This window comes from Pan paniscus, chromosome 7 (assembly GCF_029289425.2).
Source record: "Pan paniscus chromosome 7, NHGRI_mPanPan1-v2.0_pri, whole genome shotgun sequence".
Taxonomy (NCBI): Eukaryota; Metazoa; Chordata; class Mammalia; order Primates; family Hominidae; genus Pan; species Pan paniscus.
In genome coordinates this window covers 82,971,404-82,991,214 of record NC_073256.2, presented here as the reverse complement: position 1 = coordinate 82,991,214, position 19,811 = coordinate 82,971,404, and the positions used below count along the sequence as shown (strand labels likewise).

Below are 19,811 nucleotides of genomic sequence, written 5' to 3'. Positions count from 1 at the left end.
TTAGGGTACTCTTATACAAGACAAAACATTCCAAGGATACTTTGTACAGATCACCTGACATAATTCAGTTGCCACAGTGACTCAGTCAGAGAGATTGTTAACTGGTTTTAAATAAATCTCAAGTATTGTTAGTCAGCTTTAAATTCATTAACAGCACGTTTATGTTCTTCTAAACTAAGATTTGAATGTTTTTGATATCTTTATTTCCAATAATTGTCATGGCCCTTTTGAGAGACTGCAAAAGCTCTTAAACCTTGAGCAAAAACAAATATTTTCATTGTTCAACTTCCCTCCTTTCTGGTTGCACATTACTCATGTCCACCTCAGAGCATGAATTAGTTTATGCCAGAATGGATCTTTTCTGTATTGCCTTCATTTTCTGTGATTTTTTTCATTTTTATCTATATTTTGTTGAATACTTTCCAGTTTCTATCCTCAAAAGTATTTACAAAATCTCTTATGTAAATATTCATATCCTTAAAATACAAGTGTAACCTTTATGTTAATTTTTAGGAATTATAATGGTTTTTCATATCTAGGTGAAAAATAAAATGACAAAGGAACAATACATTAAGATGAATAGAGGTATCAATGACAGTAAAGACCTTCCTGAAGAGTATCTATCAGCCATCTATAATGAAATAGCTGGGAAAAAGATATCAATGAAAGAAACAAAAGAACTAACAATCCCTACAAAATCAAGTAAACAGAGTAAGTATCTAAATTAATTGAATTCTGATTGTTCAAGGGGAAAAATATGGGTTCCTAAGAGTTTTTCACTTATGGTCAGGTGCGGTGGTTTGCATTTATAGTCCCCAGCTACTCAGGGAGGCTGAAGCAGAAGGATCACTTGAACCCAGGAGTTCGAGACCAGCATATGCAATAGAGCAAGGTTCTTGTCTCTAAAAAAGAAAAAACTTTTTAATTTAAAAGAGAGTTTTTCACTTGATTTAGAATAAAGTAACCTTAGAAATATTGTTTAGAACCATGTTTTGATGAGAAATATTATAATAGAGTTTGGTGATATGATTGTATTTTTTCCCCACATTCTGAAGAAAGATAACACTGACCAGTGATTAATGGAAAATGGTATACATTATATGCATGTGTCAGTGTGCATTTAATATATGCTGATCCATTTAGTAGTTAACCTCAGCAAGGATTTGGAGGTCATAAAGAGTAGTTAGACCCAATAGTCAGGCTTCAACCCTTGTCATTTTTTCTTCTTCCTCATCATCTTCAAGCAATATATTTCCATTTGTTCATCTTTTGTTACACATAAATGGAAGCTGGAAGTAGGGATGATTGGAGGAGGTGGGGAGGTTTAGGATCAGGTGAGAGCTCATAGAGTTAGAAATTTCTACCTCAAACAGACCACAAGTTATATCACTGTAGAGTCCCTAGGTCTAACTAGCACCAGGAGGCAACTGTGAACCCAGCCCCCTTCTAGACACTCTATACCTGTGGACAGTGGTAATTAAATTTGAGCTGAAATCTGACTACAGGAATGAGATGAGGGTAATGGCTCAAGAATATAACAGTAATATAGAAAGAGGATTCCTGCATTTCTGAGCCCTTCCACTTGGAACTAAAATCTCAAGTTTAAACAGAGTACAGTAGTAAAATCCAAATGGCAGGAGAAAAGAATATTATATATTGTATCATCCTCATATCCCTCTTTTTCTGTCCTATTTTATATATGGTGGTAGGAAATAAGAGAAGCTGGAAATGGAAAGGAGATGGTGGTGTGCCGAAAACACCAAAATTACCCTGGAGTGTTATGGCCAGTTGTTTTCTTGTTAACTCAGGAGCTGTCATTCAAGCCTGTGTGGTACAAAGATGCCACTGCCTCTTTTTTTTTTTTTTTTTTTTTTTTTTGAGATGGGGTTTTGTTGCCCAGGCTGGAGTGCAATGGCGCGATCTTGGCTTGGCGCCACCTTGGCTCACCACAACCTCCGTCTCCTGGGTTCAAGCAATTCTCCTGCCTCAGCCTCCCGAGTAGCTGGGATTACAGGCGTGCGCCACCACACCTGACTAATTTTTTTGTATTTTTAGTAGAGACGGGGTTTCTCCATGTTGGTCAGGCTGGTCTTGAACTCCTGACCTCAGGTGATCCGCCTGCCTTGGCTTCCCAAAGTGCTGGGATTACAGGCGTGAGCCACCACGCCCAGCCAGATGCCATTGCATTTTACCTCTCTTCTGCTTTTCTCCCATTCCATATTTGGGTTGTTTCCCTGATAATTGTATTCTGAAAGTTGTACCTACTCGTTTCCCTTTTCATAGGTTTCCACTTATTCCTGACTCCCAGTCTAGCAATTTTTTTTTTTTGAGGTGAAATTCATAGAACATAAAATTAGCCATTTAAAAATGAACAATTCAGTGGCATTTAGTACATTCATAGCGTTGTGCAACTACCACCTCTAATTCCAAAAGATTTCATTATCCCAAAATGAAACTCCAAACCCATCAAGCAATTACTCCCTATTCTGTCTCCCCCCAGCCCCTGGAAAATACCAGTCTACTTTCTATTTCTATGGATTTTACCTATTCTGGATTTTTCATATAAGTGTAATCATATAATATGGGATCTCTTGTGTCTTGCTTCTTAGGATTACTTTTAATTACTGGTGGTGTTTATTATTTGATAGTAAAATATCAAAATAGAATTCTTAAATGTTTTATATTTAAAATGCTGATAGTGTTTATTGTTTCAGATGTAGCCAGTGAAAAACAAAGAAGACTTCTGTATAACTTAGAAATGGAGCAGATGGCCAAGACAGCTAAAGCACTCATGGAGGCCGTGAGCCATGTTCAGGCACCCTTTACAAGTGCAACACATTTGGAGCATGTGAGGCCCATGTTTAAGGTTAGAATTTTCAAGTAATGTTTGATTGCAGTGTACATTTATATATAACTACATTTATAATATTTTTAAGTTAAGGAAGCGATACAGTGATATAACACATTAGTGTAGACATATTGAGGTGAAATTCATATAACATGTTATTTAGGACATAGTAGATACAAATTTTCTATTACTTAAAGAGAGCAAGAGGAGTTACTCACTATAAGTAATTAATAGTTGTGTAATCTTAGGAATTAAGCAAAGAAAAGTTTTGGAGAATGATCATTAATCCTTGGCCTGATTTTCTCTAAATGAGTTATGCTTAAGCCTTTGGAGTTAACTCACATTTCAAATGATCATGAGGCTCTTCTTTTCTTTAAGTGTTTTGGGCCCAGGAACTTATATCAGGCTTCTGAATATGCCTGGGGCCCAGAAAGTAGGGTAAGGAACAGAAGACAATATTATTTGTGTTTGTGGGTTGATTTAGTGAGAATGATACTTATTCTTTAAAATTTGATTTCCCATTCCTTCTTCATTCTCTATCCTTTCTCCAAATTCCAGAGTGAGTAAGCAGTGCATTACTACAAGGGTTGTAGCAAAGTGGAGTAGTGTCTAGTTAAGTTTGAAAAGAGGAAGTGGGTAAAGTATATTCCTGTTCATGAGACCATATGGCAAGGTGGTCTGTGGAGGCTAAAGATCATAATCCAATGCTCACTCTGATTCTAACTACACGTATGTGTGGGTAGTAAAAGATGACTACAGGATTCTTGTGCTTCCTTTTAGCTCCAAAATTTTGTAATTACTCCTACCTCTTCTTCAAGGTCCATGTGATACACTATTTCTAAACGTTGATGAAGAATCACGAGATGAGAGTGAGCTTTTATGATCTGTTCTCTGGATTTGTTGTAGTTTATTTAAACATCCTCCAGGCTAGAATTAAGAATCTTTTCCCTCAGTGCCATTTCTGCTACCATTAAGCTACTGCAGACACCCTCATTTCTCCCTCAGATTACTGTGGCATTCTCCTAACAGGCATCTTCATGTCTACTTTTTCACTCCTCTTACCCATTTATAGAGACCGGAGTGATCTTTTTAAAATACCAAATGAAATGCCAGCTTCTTACTTGAAGCTTTTTATTGGCTTTGCATGATACCATGAAACCTGACACACCCATAGTGTCTGTAGACTTTCTGTGACCTGGCTCCACTTGCCTCTCCAATTCCATCGCTAGATCTCTTCTGTTTCTTACTATGCTGCACTCACACCAGCATTCTTTTGGTTTCTAGAACATCTTAAATTATTTTCTCTTCAGGGCATTCATATGAGGTATGTCCTTTGTCTAGAATGTTCTTTCCTTCTTTGCCTGAGTAGTTTCCAGTTTAAATATCACCCTCTCAGCCAGGCACGGTGGCTTATGCCTGTATTCCCAGCATTTTGGGAGGCCGAGGTGGGTGGATTGCTTCAGGTCAGGAGTTCAAGACCAGGCTGACCAACAAGGTGAAACCCCATCTCTACTAAAAGTACAAAAATTAGCCAGGCTTGGTGGCATGCACCTGTAGTCCCAGGTACTTGAATGCTGAGGCAGGAGAATTGCTTGAACCTGGGAGGCAGAGGTTGCAGTGAGCCAAGATCAGGCCACTGCACTCCAGCCTGGGTGACAGAGTGAGACTCTGTCTGAAAAATAAAAATAAAAATAAATATCACCCTCTCTGAGAGTTCTGCACTGTCCCCTCTAATCTAAACTAGGTCCCTAATTCGTAATATTCTATGCCTTTCCTTCAGTATATCTATAGATTTATCTATCCGTCTGTCTATCTGTATATCTGCCTATCTGTGTGCAGACTTGTATGCTCCTCGACTTACGATGGGATTATGTCTCAATAAACCCATTGTTTAAGTGGAAAATGTATTTAATACACCTAACCTACAGAACATTATAGCTTAGCCTTGCCTGCCTTGAACATGCCCAGGATACTTACCTTAGCCTACAGGTGGGCAAAATCATCTAACACAAAGCCTGTTTTATGCTACAGTACTGAATATCTCATGTAATTTATTGAATACTGTACTGAAAATGAAAAACAATAGTTGTATGAATATATTGTAAAGTCAAAAAATGGTAAGTTGAACCATTGTAAGTTGGGAACTGTCTGTATATACATTATTTATATACATGTACGAGATAAGGAACTACATCTCTTCACTTGTCCCAACATCAACCATAGTTCCTGGCTTGTGTTAAGTACTCAATGAATAAACATTGGCTGGGTGGAAGGAATGAATGATATATTCCTGGAATGCAATGTATAATATTAAGGGATATAAACTTTTTAAGATAAAGCAAAGACAAAAAAAAGTTTATCTTATTAGAAACAAGATACAGTGTCACTTGTAGTCTTCAAACATTATTGCACTTTGTCATAATTTGACAAAGCATTCATGAAACAATCTGTAGACTAGTTTCAACAGACAAATAACACCTGTAAGCAGGCATGACCGTCCTAAATTGCTTACTAGGTATGAATTTTACAAACATTATTTATAGTAATGGTAATGGTGGAGCTGGAGAGTATTGCACCTTCTCTGAGCTGCACAATGAGAACCACTATTTTGTGGGATGTTTCTTCACTTTGTTGATTGTTTCCTTTGCTTTGCAGAAGCTTTTTAACTTGATGTGTCCTTTTGTCCATTTTTACTTTGGTTACCTGTGATTGTGGGGTATTCTCAAGAAATCTTTGCCCAGCTTAATGTCCTAGAGTATCCTCAATGTTTTCTTATGGTAGTTTCATAGTTTGAGGTCTTAGATGTAAGTTTTTAATCCATTTTGATCTGATTTTTGTATATGGCAAGATAAAGGAGTCTAGTTTCATTCGTTTGTATATGGATATCCAGTTTTCCCAGCACTGTTTATTGAAGAGACTGTCCTTTCTCCCAATGTATGTTCTTGGTTCCTTTGTCAAAAATGAATTCACTAGATGTATGGATTCATTTTTGGGTTCTCTATTCTGTTCCAGTGATCTACATATCTCTTTTGATGCCAGTACTGTGCCATTTTGGCTACTATAGCTCTGTAGTATAACTTGAAGGCAGGTAATGTGATTTCTTCAGTTTTGTACTTTTTGCTCAGGATAGCTTTGGCTATTCTGGGTCTTTTTTGATTCCATATAAATTGTAGGATTTTTTTTTTTCTATTTCTCTGAAGAATGTCATGGTATTCTATAGATTGCTTTGGGTAATATGGACATTTTAGCAATATTGATTCTTCTAATCCATAAACATAAAATATCTTTCAATTTTTCTGGTGTCCTCTTCAGTTTCTTTCATCACTGTTCTGTAGTTTTCATTGTAGGGATCTTTCACGTCTTTGGTTAATTTTTAAAATTTCTTTCTCAGATTGTTCACTGTTGTCAAATAGAAATGCTACTGAATTTTGTATGTTGATTTTTGTATCCTGCAGCTTTACTGAATTTATCAGTTCTAATAGTTCTTTGGTAGAGCGTTCAGGCTTTTCCAAATATAAGATCGTATCACCTGCAAATAGATAATTTGACTTCTTCCTTTCAAGTTCGGGTGTCTTTTCTTTCTTTCTCTTTTCTGATTCCTCCAGCTGGTTCTTTCAGTACTTTGTTGAATAACAGTGGTGAAAGTAGGCATCCTTGTTGTGTTTCAGACCTTACAGGAAGGGCTTTCTGTTTTCCCCTTTTCAGTACAATACTGGCTGTGGTCTGTTGTATGTGGCTTTCATTATGTTGAGGAATATTCCTTCTATACCTACTTCTTTGAGAGTTTTTATCAAATGCTTTTTCAATCAATTGAAATGATCGTATGGTATTGTCTTTCATTCTGTTGATATGGTGTATCACATTGATTAATTTGTGTATGTTGAACCATCCTTGCATCCCTGGGATAAATCCCACTTGGTCATGATGAATAATCTTTTAAATGTGTTGTTGAATTTGGTTTGCTGGTATTTTGTTGAGGATTTTTGCATCAATATTCATCAGTGATATTGGCCTGCAATTTTTTTTTTAATGTGTCTTTGTCTGGTTGTGGTATCAGGGTAATACTGGCCTTGTAGAATGAATTTGGAAATATTCCTTCCTACTCTGTTTCTCAGAATAGTTTGAATAGGATTGGTATTAGTTCTTTAAATGTTTGGTAGAATTTAGCAGTGAAGCCATCAGATTTCACGCTTTCTTTTGCTGAGAGACTTTTTATTATGGCTTTGATCTCATTGCTTGTTATTGGTCTGTTCAGGTTTTGAATTTCTTCTTGGTTCAATCTTCATAGATTCTATGTGTCTAGGAATTTATCCATTTCCTTTAGATTTTCCAGTTTACCGGCATGTAGTTGCTCAGAGTAGCCACTAAGAATCCTTTGAATATCTGTGGTATCAGTTGTAATGTCTCCTTTTTCATCTCTAATTTTATTTATTTGTGTCTTCAGTCTTTTTTTCTTAGTCTTGGTTAAGGTTTGTCAAGTTTATCTATCATTTCAGAAAACCAACTTTTTGTTTTGTTGATGTTTTGTATTTTTAAAATTTAAATTTCATTCATTTGTGCTCTGATCTTTATTTTCTTCTACTAATTTTGGGTTTGATTTGCTCTTGCTTTTCTAGTTCTTTAAGAAACATCATTAGATTGTTTATTTGGAGTTTTTCTTCTTTTTTGATGTAGACACTAACAGCTATAAAATTTGCTCTTAGGACTACTTTCACTATATTCCATAGGTTTGGGTACGTTGTGTCTTCATTATCATTTGTTTCAATAAATTTTTCAATTTCCTTCTTAATTTCTTCATTGACCCACTGGTCATTCAGGAGCATATTCTTTAATTTTCATGTGTTCGTATTGTTTCTAAAATTATTCTTGTTACTGATTTCTAGTTTTATTCCATTGTACCAGAAAGAGGCTTCAGATTCACTTTTTTGAAGTGTTTTCAGATTTGTTTTGAGTCCTAACATATGGTCTGTCCTCTAGAATGATCCATGTGCTGAGGAAAAGAATGTGTATGCTACTGCCATTGGATGAAATATTCTGTAAATATCTGTTAGATCCATTTGTTCTGTAGTGCAGATTAAATCTGATGTTTCTTTGTTGATCTGCTGGAAGGTCTGTCCAATATGGAAAATGAGGTGTTGAAGTCTCCAGCTGTTACTGTATTGGAGTCTGTCTCTGTCTTTAGCTCTAATAATATTTGCTTTATATATTTGGGTGCAGTGCTGGGTGTGCATATCTATATATACACACACACACACACATCCACACACAATTGCTGTATCCTCTTGCTGAATTGACCTCTTTATCATTGCATATTGGCTTTGTCTCTTCCTAGTTTTTGTCTTGAAATATGTTTTTTCTGATACAAGTATAGCTACTCCTGCTCTTTTTTGCTTTCCATTTGCATGGAATATCTTTTTCCATCCCTTTATTTTCAGTCGGTTTGTATCATTACAGGTGAAGTGTGTCTCATGTACACAACAGATCATTGGGGCTTGTGTTTTTGTTCATTCAGCCACTATGTATCTTTTTATTGAAGAGTTTAGCCTATGTATATTCAGTGTGACTATTGATAAAGACTTACTCTTCCAATTTTGTTATTTTCTCGTTGTTTTGTGGTCTTTTCTTCTTTCTTTCCTTCTTTCCTGTCTTCCTTTTAGTGAAGGTTATTGTCTCTGATGGTTTGATTTAATTTCTTACTTTTTATTTTTTGTTTATTCATTATAGGTTTTTTTGGTTTGAGGTTACCATGAGGCTTGCAAGTACTATCTTATAACCCATTATTTTAAGCTGATAACACTGCTTGCATAAACAAATAAACAAGCAAAAATAAAACTAATAACTCTACACTTTAACTTTGTTCCCCTGCTTTTTAACCTTTTGTTGTTTTTGTTTATACCTTATTGTACTGCCTGTGTCTTGAAAAGCTGTGGGTCATCTTTCTGTCTTTCTACTTAAGAGTATTTTACATGTCCACAGTTACACAGTGTTATAATACTATATTTTTCTGTGTACTTTTTATAACCAGTGAGTTGTGTACTTTTAGATGATTTCTTCTTACTCATTAATGTCCTTTTTCTGATTGAAGTACTCCCTTTAGCATTTCATGCAGGACATGTCTGGTGTTGATGAAATCCCTCAGCTTTCATTTGTCTGGGAAATTATTTCTCTTTCATGTTTAAAGGATAGTTTCACCAGATATGTACTATTTTCAGGTAAAAGTTTTTTTCCATAAGCACTTTAAATATGTCATACCACTGTATCCTGGCCTGTGTGGTTTCCACTGAATAGTCTGCTGCCAGACATATTGGAGCTTCATTGTATGTTATTTGTTTCTTTTCTCTTGTTGCTTTTAGGATCCTTTATCTTTGACCTTTGTGAGTTTAATTATTAAAAAGCCTTGAGGTAATTGTCTTTGGGTTACATTTGTTTGATGTTCTATAACCTTCTTGTACTGGATACTGTTATTTTTATCTAGGTTTGGGGAGTTCTCTGTTGTTATCCCTTTGAATAAACTTTCTACCTCTATCTCTTTCTCTGCCTCTTTGAAGACCAATAACTTTTAGAATTGCCCTTTTAAAGCTATTTTCCAGATTTTATAGGTGTGCTTCATTCTTTTTTCTTTTGTCTCTTCTGACTGTATTTTTTTCAGATAGCCTGTCTTCACGCTTAGTAATTCTTTCTTCTGCTTGATCAGTTCTGCTATTAAGAGACTTATGGGGCTGGGAACCGTGGTTTATGCCTGTAATCCCAACACTTTAGGAGGCTGAAGTGGGCAGATCACTTGAGCCCAGGAGTTTGAGACCAGTCTAGGCAACATGGCGAAGCCCCGTCTCTACAAAAATTAGCCAGGTATAGTGGCTTGTGCCTGTGGTTCCAGCTACTAGGAAAGCTGAGGTGGGAGGATTGCTTGAGCCTGGGAGGTGGAGGTTGCGGTGAGCTGTGATGTCACTTCACTCCAGCCTGAGTAACAGAGTGAGATCCTCAAAAAAACAACAACAACAACAGAGAGAGAGAGACGAGAGACTCAGTACGTCGATTGCTTTTTTTTTTTTTTTTTTTTTTTTTGAGGTGGAGTCTCGCTTTGTCATGCAGTGGCATGATCCCGGCTCATTGCAACCTCCGCCTCCCAGGTTCAAGCAATTCTCTCTGCCTCAGCCTCCTGAGTAGCTTGGATTCCAGGCACCTGCCACCATGTCTGGCTGATTTTTGTATTTTTAGTAGAGACAGGGTTTTGTCATGTTGGCCAGGCTGGTCTCAAAACTCCTGATCTCAGATGATCCACCCACCTCGGCCTCCCAAAGTGCTGGGATTACAGGCGTGAGCCACCACGCCTGGCCTGCATTTTTCAACTGTGGAATTTTGTTTGATTTTTTTTATTATTATTTTAATCCTTTTAAAAATTTATCTGATGGAATTCTGAATTTCTTCTGTGTTACCTTGAATTTATTTGAGTTTCCTCAAAACAGCTCTTTTGAATTCTCTGTCAGAAAGGTCACATATATCTCTTTCTCCAGGATTGGTCCCTGGTATTTAGTTCGTTTGGTGAGGTCGTGCTTTCCTGGATAGTCTTGATACTTACAGATGTTCAATGATGTCTGGGCTTTGAGTAATTAGGTGTTTATTGTAGTCTTCTCATTCTGGGCTTGTTTGTACCCATCCTTCTTGGGAAGGCTTTCTAGGTATTCAAAAGGACTTGATGATACGGTTTGGCTATATCCTTACCTGTCTTGAGTTGTAGCTCCCATAATTCCCATGTGTCATGAGAGAGACCCAGTGGGAGGTAATTGAATCATGGGGGCAGGTCTTTTCCCGTGCTGTTCTTGTGATAGTGAATGAGTCTCATGAGAGCCGATGGTTTTATAAAGGGGAGTTCCCCCACACAAGCTGTCTCTTGCCTGCTGCTATGTAAGACATGACTTTGCTCCTCCTTGCCTTCCACTATGATTGTGAGGCCTCTCAGCCACATGGAACTGAGTCCATTAAGCCTGTTTTTCTTTATAAATTACACAGTGTTGGGTATGTCTTTATTAGCAGCTTGAGAATGGACTAATATACTTGAGTATTGTGATCCATGCCATATCTGCTTTAGGGGACACCCCAAGTCCAGTAACGGTGGGTTACTTGCAGACTCTGTAGTTCTTGCAGACTCATAGAGGTATCACCTTAGTGGTCTTAAATAACATTCAGAAGAATTCTCTGGATTACCCCCCAGGTTCCAGGCAGGTCCAGAGATACTATCTTGGAGCCAGGGACATGAGTCAGAAACCTTAGGAATCTACCTGGTGTTCAATTCTACTGCAGCTGAGCTGGCACTCAAACTATAAGACACAGTCCTTCCCACTCTTCCCTCCCCTTTTCACAGGCAGAGGAGCCTTAGCCCGTGGCCGTCACCACCACAGGCCCACGGGGAGTACTGCCAAGCTACTGCTGATGTTCACAAGGGCCAAGGGCTCTCTCGTGAGCTTGTCTTGAATGCTGCCAGGCCGGGACTCACCCTTCAGGGCAGTGGGCTTCCCTCTGGCCCAGGGCTGGTGCAGAAATGCCATCCCAGAGCCAAGGCCTGGAATAAGGTCTCCAAGAGCCCACTTATTGCTCTACCCTTCTGTGGCCAAGCTGGTACCTAAAGTGCAAGACAAAGTCCCTTTACTTTTTCCTCTGCAAGAAGAAGGAGTCCCTCCCCATAGCCACCACAGCTGGGAATGCACTGAGTCTCACCCGAGTCCCACAGTGTACTATCTGGATATCACTCTGGCTATTCAGGGCCCAGGGGCTCTTTAGTCAGCAAATAAGGGATCCTGTGAGGACTGGGCCATTCCCTTCAAGGCAGTGGGTTCCCTTCTGGCCTAGGATGTGTCTAGAAATCAGAGCTAGGGCCTGGAAAGGAGGCCTCACACCTCTGCCTGGTGCCCTGTCCTGCTGTGGCTGAGCTGGTTTTAGAGATGCAAGACAAAGTCCTCTTTATTCTTCCCTCTCCTTTCCTTAAGTATAAGAAGGGAGTCTGTTTTGGAGCTACAAGCTATGCTTGGGGGAGGGGTGATGCCAGCACTCCCTTAGCCACTCTAGCTGGTGTCTCAGGTTGTGTATCCCCCACGTCCACTGCCTCCAAGCCCAGCACAGCTAGGCCTTGCCTAGGAGTTGCAGTCCTTGTGGCCTAGACTGACTTTCAGGTTTATTTAGGGCCCCAGAACATTTTAGTCCATGCTGGTGTGCCTTGCTGGAACTCAGGTTCCTCCTGCTAGGATGGGTGATGCCTGTCTGGCTGTGGCTCGTCTGAATGCTTCCTCTGTGGGTGGGCATCAGCTCAGTTCAGCTCAGTTTTGCTTTCTACTGTGACAGGATGGCACTGAGTTCAATGTAAAGTCTCACAGTTGCTGCACTGTCCCTCTCCCAAGTACACAGATTTTCTCTCTGCAGCATAGGGCCGCTGATGGGAGACGGGGGAGGGATGGCGTTGGGATTTAAGACTGTCTTTCCTACCCTCTTCAGTGTCCCTTTCAGTGATACTAAGTTAAAACCAGCTACTGTGAGTGCTCACCTGTTTCTTGGTTCTTATGAAGGTGTTTTTTTGTGTGTGTAGATAGTTGTTAAATTTGGTGTTCCTGCATGGGGGATGATTGGTGGAGCTCTCTTTTTGGCCCTCTTGTTCCTGCATATTATCCATTTTTAAGAACTTTTTAATGTATTGCCAAACTGTGTTCCACAAAGGTTCGTACAGTTATGAGAGCACAGTTTAACTATTGCCTGGGTATTATTTAGTTGTAATTTGATAGGAGGAATCATTGTCTTTGATTTGTAAAGGAGTTAAACATTTTTTTTTTCACTGCCTTAAGAACCGTTTGTATCTCTTCTTGTATAAAATATAACACAGGCTTCCAAATAGATACACTGTTTCTCCACAGAATGTGTAAGTTATTGCTGTCATATGGTACTTTGTAGTTTAGAAGTACGGCACTTATGTTTCTCTCAGCTTCTCTCTGTAGTGGCAGTTCAAATATAATAGATGAAGAAAAGTGAGGTTCAGAGAGATTAAATAAGTGGCAGAGCTGAGACTAGAACCTAGGTTCTATGACTTATGTTTTTTTTGTTTAGAGATTATAAATGTTTACTTCTCAACTTTCTGAAGTTTAGAAACAAAGCTCTGGGTAATTGTTTTCCTTAGTAATGCTAAATGCTTTATAGATCTTTTAGAAATTCGATTGTAATTTCTATAGCGCACTGATAGAAACATTTTTCATCTTCATGGCTATATGGCTATATAGTTTTTCTTTACGATGACCACTTAAAAGCAGTTGAATACTTTCACATGAGACATTTCAAGGTTATGTATTTTATTAGAATTTTCAGTGGCCAAAAAGTAGCGTCTTTTTTGCTTTATATTGTAACTTCATTCAGGATTCAAAGTTTTGATAGTAAAATTTCAGTAAGTATTTGTTGTCTTCCACAGTGTATAATGAGGAAGTATTTTATTGAACTACTTTTTAAATATTGTCCAACTGGAAACCAGAAATATCACTGATGTCTCAATGTAAAATATTTAACTATTTTTTAAAAATTAGGCTAAATGATGTTCAGGGAATGGGCTTAAAGAAAAGATAATAATGTTTGTTGCAAGTAGGAAAATGATTAACAGGATCTTACTGGAAATAGTGTGAAATATTGCAAGAGACAAAGCTTACAAAGAGAAAGGAGTTCTGAAGTCGGGTAAAACTAATATTTTTATGAATATTGATTATTTCCATTTTTTAATTGATGTGAATAATTTATAGGTACAGTTCTTAAAATATGCCTAAGGTCCTCTGTTGAATGTATTATTTTGCTCTCCCATTTATTCAAGCCCAGGCAGCATTATATAGTTTTCCTCCTTTGTTTAAGAAAGCTTTCTAGATAACTGCCAAGAATTTCATTTCTTTTTTTCAGAACTTGTATTGTCTAAAAGCTTTGAGAAATATTAATGTGTTATCATAATCTTTAATTAAAATACAATTTTTAATTTTTGTAGTTGGCTTGGACGCCTTTTCTGGCTGCATTCAGTGTGGGTCTACAAGATTGTGATGATACTGAAGTAGCCTCTCTTTGCCTGGAAGGTATAAGATGTGCAATCAGAATTGCATGCATTTTCAGCATTCAGGTAACAGAGAATTTTGTCTTTGTAGCCAGTTTGGAACATTAATTACCTATGCCATTACTATAGTTTAAATTACAATAATTGTTTATGTGTGACATTAAAAACTAATTTCAAGTTTATGATGGAATTTAAATGAATCTTAATGTTTAAGCTTCTGAGAAGCTGTTATAGAAGGGGTAGTTCTATACTGATCTGTCTAAGTTTATCATTATAACTTTGGTTACAGTTTTTTTTCTCTATTGAAGACTATACAGAAAGTTTTCAAGACTTTGAATTCCTATGTTAATTTGAACATCTTGTTTAAACGAATAAAATATCTTGTTGAATCATAGTTTATATACAAGGTTGTATATATTTTATATGATTTCATAACTTAAGCCTAAGAACAGGTTATCTTTAAGACATGTAAATATTGAATACATAATTTTCATGAAAGAAGTCCTTTCTAGTAATTTATATGCTTTGAGGAACTTTTAAAAAAAGAAAAATTCATTCAACATTTAATTATAAATGCTAATGGCTTGCAAAAAGTATAGCGTAGCTGTGGAGAAAATGAGCAAATGTATAAATCATGTTTTTGCTAATCTAGTAATCAAAACAAAAGTGCTTAATGAATTTTTTTTTTTACTGTATGAATTCATTGGTTATCACTAAAAATCTCAATTTGACACCACCACGGCCTTTGGATTTTAGAAATGTATGTCGTTTCTGCTTCATGCATCATCTTAAAATGAATGAAAATAAAAAACTTGTGGAATTATATGTAATTCATGACAAGTAAAACTTACTAAACTTACAAGTTACTGAACTTACGAGTTTAGGAGTGGAGGTTTAATAGGCAAAAGAAAGGGAAAGGAGGGCCAGGCACGGTGGCTCACGCCTGTAATCCCAGCACTTTGGGAGGTCGAGGCGGGCAGATCACAAGATCAGGAGTTCGAGACCAGCCTGGCCAACATGGTGAAACCCCGTCTCTACTAAAGATACAAAAAATTAGCTTGGCATGGTAGTGGGCGCCTGTAATCCCAGCTACTCGGGAGGCTGAGGCAGAAGAATCATGTGAACCTGGGAGGCGGAGGTCGCAGTGAGCTGAGATTGCGCCATTGAACCCCAGCCTGGGCGACAGGGTGAGACTGTCTCAAAAATTAATAAATAAATTAAAAAAAAAAACAACAAAATCTTACTGAACAAGTAAACAGAGTTTGTTGGTGGGGAATTAATCAATCTGCTCTATTTAGAACTGTGTAAATATACTTTTCTCTTTTTTATAGCTGGAGAGAGATGCATATGTCCAGGCACTAGCAAGATTTACCTTACTCACAGTGAGTTCCGGTATTACTGAAATGAAACAGAAGAACATTGACACAATAAAAACACTTATCACAGTGGCTCATACAGATGGAAATTATTTAGGAAATTCATGGCATGAGGTATAAGCACTTTATTTTCAACTTTGCAATTTGGTTTATAAAATGAGCTAATGCTAAATAGTCCATCATTGACATGCCTAAATGTTAGGGGAGAAAATTAGTACATTTCGAATAAGTACGTTTAGCTTTTTAAAATAATCTATAATGTAGTCTGTGTTTAAATCCTGGCTGCATATATTTAAATCTTTTTGAAGATATTTTTAACATGGAATTTAACATTTTTTTCCTTTTTGTAATTAAGATTCTGAAGTGCATCAGTCAGTTGGAGCTGGCACAGCTTATAGGAACTGGAGTGAAACCTCGATACATTTCTGGAACAGTGCGAGGGAGAGAAGGATCTCTTACTGGAACAAAAGATCAGGCTCCTGATGAATTTGTGGGTTTAGGGCTAGGTGAGAATTTTTACAAAGTATCAAAAATTGTTTTTAACTTCCTCATTATAAGTCACTTTATTGTAGTAATGAAATATAATTAGAAGGAGAAGATAAAATGCCTTTTGTCTAACCTTATGAGAAAAAGCAAGATGACTAAGGAACTAAATCTTTTTTGCCTGGTCTGGTTTGCAACATTAAATGACCCTTAGTTTCAGGCTTCTCTCTGGTTGTTGGAGAAGGATACAGTCTGTGGAGTTTTTAAATTACCTGCTTTTAAAAATAAGCAGGTAACTTGAATGTGTGAAAGCTGGTATCAGGTAATAGATGGGGCAACTGGAGAAAGCATTCACATTCAGAATTGTTAAAGCAATGAGCAGGCCTAACCAGCCTTTCTGCCAGTATGAAACCTCTCCCCATGGCTCCCCATGCGCTCAATATGACCAGGAACTTCCACATTTAACCCAGTAGAACAAAAGAAAACATTAGCAAAAATGGATAGAGAAGAATGAAAAGCAATACATTTTTTAGTCATAAATGGAAGGAGTTCCACCAGGGAAGAAACAGAGTTTATTAGACTTTGACCTTAAGTATTTCTGGGTTTGAATTCTTCTGTATTTTTTCCTTATTATGTGTAAGTTACTTTAGTTCGCTGAGATTTGATTTCTGCTTTTGCAAACAAAGTAATATCTAATCATAGGATTGTTAGGATTAAATAAGAATATATATGACTGGACTTAGCATAATGGCTGGTATATTCGAAGTTTCTAGATATTCTCTGTCCATCCCTCCCCAGCCCCCCACCTCCAACCAATCTGGACGCATTACTTAGAGCAGGAATCTTATATCTTTTAGTGATTCCTCTGTTGCTGCTAGCAGTGAAAATTCTTAGAAACCCCAAAAGAATTTCAAACTGTATAAAGGATCCATAGGAAAAGAATTAAAAACCAGGACCATGATATGGCTTCAAGTTGGACTGGGGAAAACTAATTCCCAGTGGTAATCAACTGAAGCAGCTAGCAATGCAGTCTGTCCCTCCATGATAGCATAGATGCTATAGTATTGTAAGGTCTGGGAGGTGCAGATGTAGACTTGGTACCTTGGTGATGTAGCAGCAAGATTTAGAACTACCTGAGCACCTGCACAATGATTAGAAGCCCAACTTTATACATTAGAACTGTAATTACTCCATGGGGTAACATGAGATACAGATGAAAACTATTTTCAGGCAAGGGAAGTGAATGTGCACTGATTGGCTCAGTAACTTTGAAAAGGCCTAGAGAGTGTGGGAATGCCAAAATAATGACAGGTGTTAATTGCTGGGCCTGAGTTTTGGCAAGTAGGACTACAGAATTAGGTTACACTAAAAATAAAACACCAGTGGGATATCTTCTAGAAGTTTTAGTCAAACGAGAAATAATGATACTTGCTGATAATATTTACTGGTATACTTGAAAATGAATTAAAATTAATTCATGTACTGTGCTACTTAGGTTGCAAGGATATGAGATGAACTGTCTTCTCCCTTCAGAAAAAGGGAATTTACAGAAAGATACACGCATTGAGGCCTAGAAATGAAAAACAGTTCAGGCTTCCAGACCACTCTCAAGACCAGTAACACTTATTTTATGCCTTATTTAGGTTTTCTCTGTTATGTACTTCTCTTTTTGGTCTGCACCATTCTCTACTCAGTCCTGACTCCATGCTCCATTTTGAATCCACATCCTAGAAGGAGCTAGTCTGTTGACTTGGCCCCTGTTGGGCAGAGCCCTCCCGTTGGGCCGTCCCGTTGGTTACCAGCCAACCCATGTGGCAAATGGCTACCCTTGTCCCCCTGTGCCTACCAAGGTCAGACAGCAGATGCTTTCTGGAGCAGAATGTTGTCATCAGAATTTAAGCTAGGAGAAGATGTGGTACAGTCAAGCCAGTTTAGTCTGCATATACAGTGGATACATACATATATATATATATTTTTGAACTAATATCTTTTTTTTTTTTTTTTGAGTCACAGTCTCACTCTGTCACCCAGGCTGGAGCGCGGTGGTGCGATCTCAACTCACTGCAACCTCTGCTTCCTGGGTTCAAGTGATTCTCCTGCCTCAGCCTTTTGAGTAGCTGGGATTACAGGCGTGTGCCACCACACCTAGCTAATTTTTTTTGTTGTTTGTTTGTTTGTTTGTTTGTTTGTTTGTTTGTTTTAGTAGAGACAGGGTTTCACCATGTTGGCCAGGTTGATCTTGAACTCCTGACCTCATGTGATCTGCCCGCCTTGGCCTCCCAAAGTGCTGGGATTACAGGTGTGAGCTACTGCGCCCGCCCATATCCTCTTTTATTAATGGTATCTCTGCCGTGAGTATTCCATGTAACCAAGTTGACTGGGTTGAGTATATATTTATCATACTTTCTGACTGATAGAAAAAAAGTCTGTACTTTCACTTTTTGGAAATACGAAACTTTCAGTTATTAAGAATACATAGTAGATAATTATTAGATTTGAATTATATGCATTCTTTTTTTTCTATTTTTTTAAAGACAAGGTCTCACTCTGTTGTTGAGGCTGGAGTGCAGTGGCATGGTCATAGGTCACTGCAGTCTTGAACTCTTGGACTCAACTTTTTTTTAAATTAAAGTTACTAAAGTAAAAGCCTGTCCCAGGCTTTCACTATGTTTTTTTCCTATTTCAGTATGTTGCCCAGGCTGGTTTCAAACTCCTGGCTTCAGGTGATCCTCTCACCTCGGCCTCCCAAAATGCTAGGACTAGAGGCACGAGCCATGGCACCTGGACTGCATGCTGGTCTTTCAAGAGATACCTTAACATTTAAAAATTCAATGGCTTTGTCACATAAATGTTCAGAGAGTATTCATGACACATAGTTTAAAAAATCTTATTTAACCTAAATATGCCCTCTCTATTGTGATTGCTTTTCTTTCTGCTTTCTTTTCTACATAACCATCCTTCTAGGTCTAGGTTGAATTAGTATTTCATCATACGTGAAGCCTTTCTTGAGCTAACACCCCTATTCTCTTGTGTTGTGTGCTTTTGAGTAAATTTGTTTGACAAAACTGGAACTCTCATTAAGGGATTTCACATATTTGTGAAATGGGTTCTTTGGATTCCTAGACATTTTTTATATTCTTTGATTCCTTTAAATATTTTATTATTAATGATTTTTAATTATATTTAAATATAAAGGACATATTTTGACACGTGTATATATATATACACACACACACATATATACACAGACACACACACACACACACACATATACACACATACACATATTTTTTCCCCACAGAACATATATATATTTCCTCTGTGGAAAGGATATCCTGTTGATACACAAAGGAAGTTATCTTATGATTGGCATTGTTTTTTTCTCATAGGTTTTTCTTTGTAAAATTCCTGTAACATGCTGTGCGTGTCAAGTTTGCCTTGACACTATTTCCCTACCACCCCAATACTGTGTCACTTACTTCAGGCTTTCATTCTTGTTCACTTGTATTATAGCAGTAGACTTTTAATTTATCTCTCTGATTTCAATATTTTTTCCTATTTCAGTATGTTCTCCAGATATTATCAGTGTTGTCTTTTGGAAAATAGATTAGGTCATATCAATCTTCTAAAAGACCTAACGGATCCCTGTTTTCGAAAGTAGTACATTAAACCTAAGGGTCAAGGCTCTTCACATTCTTTTTTCTAGTCTGTCTTTTCAGCTTTATCTCCTACTACTGTTCTTTTCCCTTCTTCCTGTTGTCTGCCAATCCTTCATTATGGCTATACTACCAAGTATGTGAAAACATGATGTACAGTTGTATGTTTCCATTACTTTATATAGCTGCCCCTCTGTCTCAATTGCTTTTCTTTCTCCTTCCTTTTCTACATAGTTATCCTTCTAGGTCCAGGTTGAATTAATATTTCATCATATGTGAAGCCTTTCTATGAGCTAACACCCTGTTCTTGTCCCTATTGAAATTAGTTCTATTTAGCAAACTTATTCTATGTAGTTAGTTCATTTCAGCCATGAAGTAATCATTAC

At 37.5% G+C, this 19,811-nt stretch overlaps 1 protein-coding gene across 5 annotated transcripts in view; it reads left to right on the top strand.

Moving 5' to 3' along the window:
• ARFGEF1 (ADP ribosylation factor guanine nucleotide exchange factor 1) overlaps nucleotides 1-19,811 on the top strand; it is a 143,884-nt gene that overhangs the window by 87,447 nt on the left and 36,626 nt on the right. For all 5 annotated transcript variants that reach the window (XM_055116633.3, XM_034966183.4, XM_057303025.2 and 2 more), the window contains 5 exons: nucleotides 540-711; nucleotides 2,715-2,866; nucleotides 13,848-13,976; nucleotides 15,242-15,400; nucleotides 15,642-15,792. In XM_055116633.3, coding sequence (XP_054972608.1) covers nucleotides 540-711; nucleotides 2,715-2,866; nucleotides 13,848-13,976; nucleotides 15,242-15,400; nucleotides 15,642-15,792 — 763 coding nt within the window. The remainder of the gene's footprint in view (nucleotides 1-539; nucleotides 712-2,714; nucleotides 2,867-13,847; nucleotides 13,977-15,241; nucleotides 15,401-15,641; nucleotides 15,793-19,811) is intronic.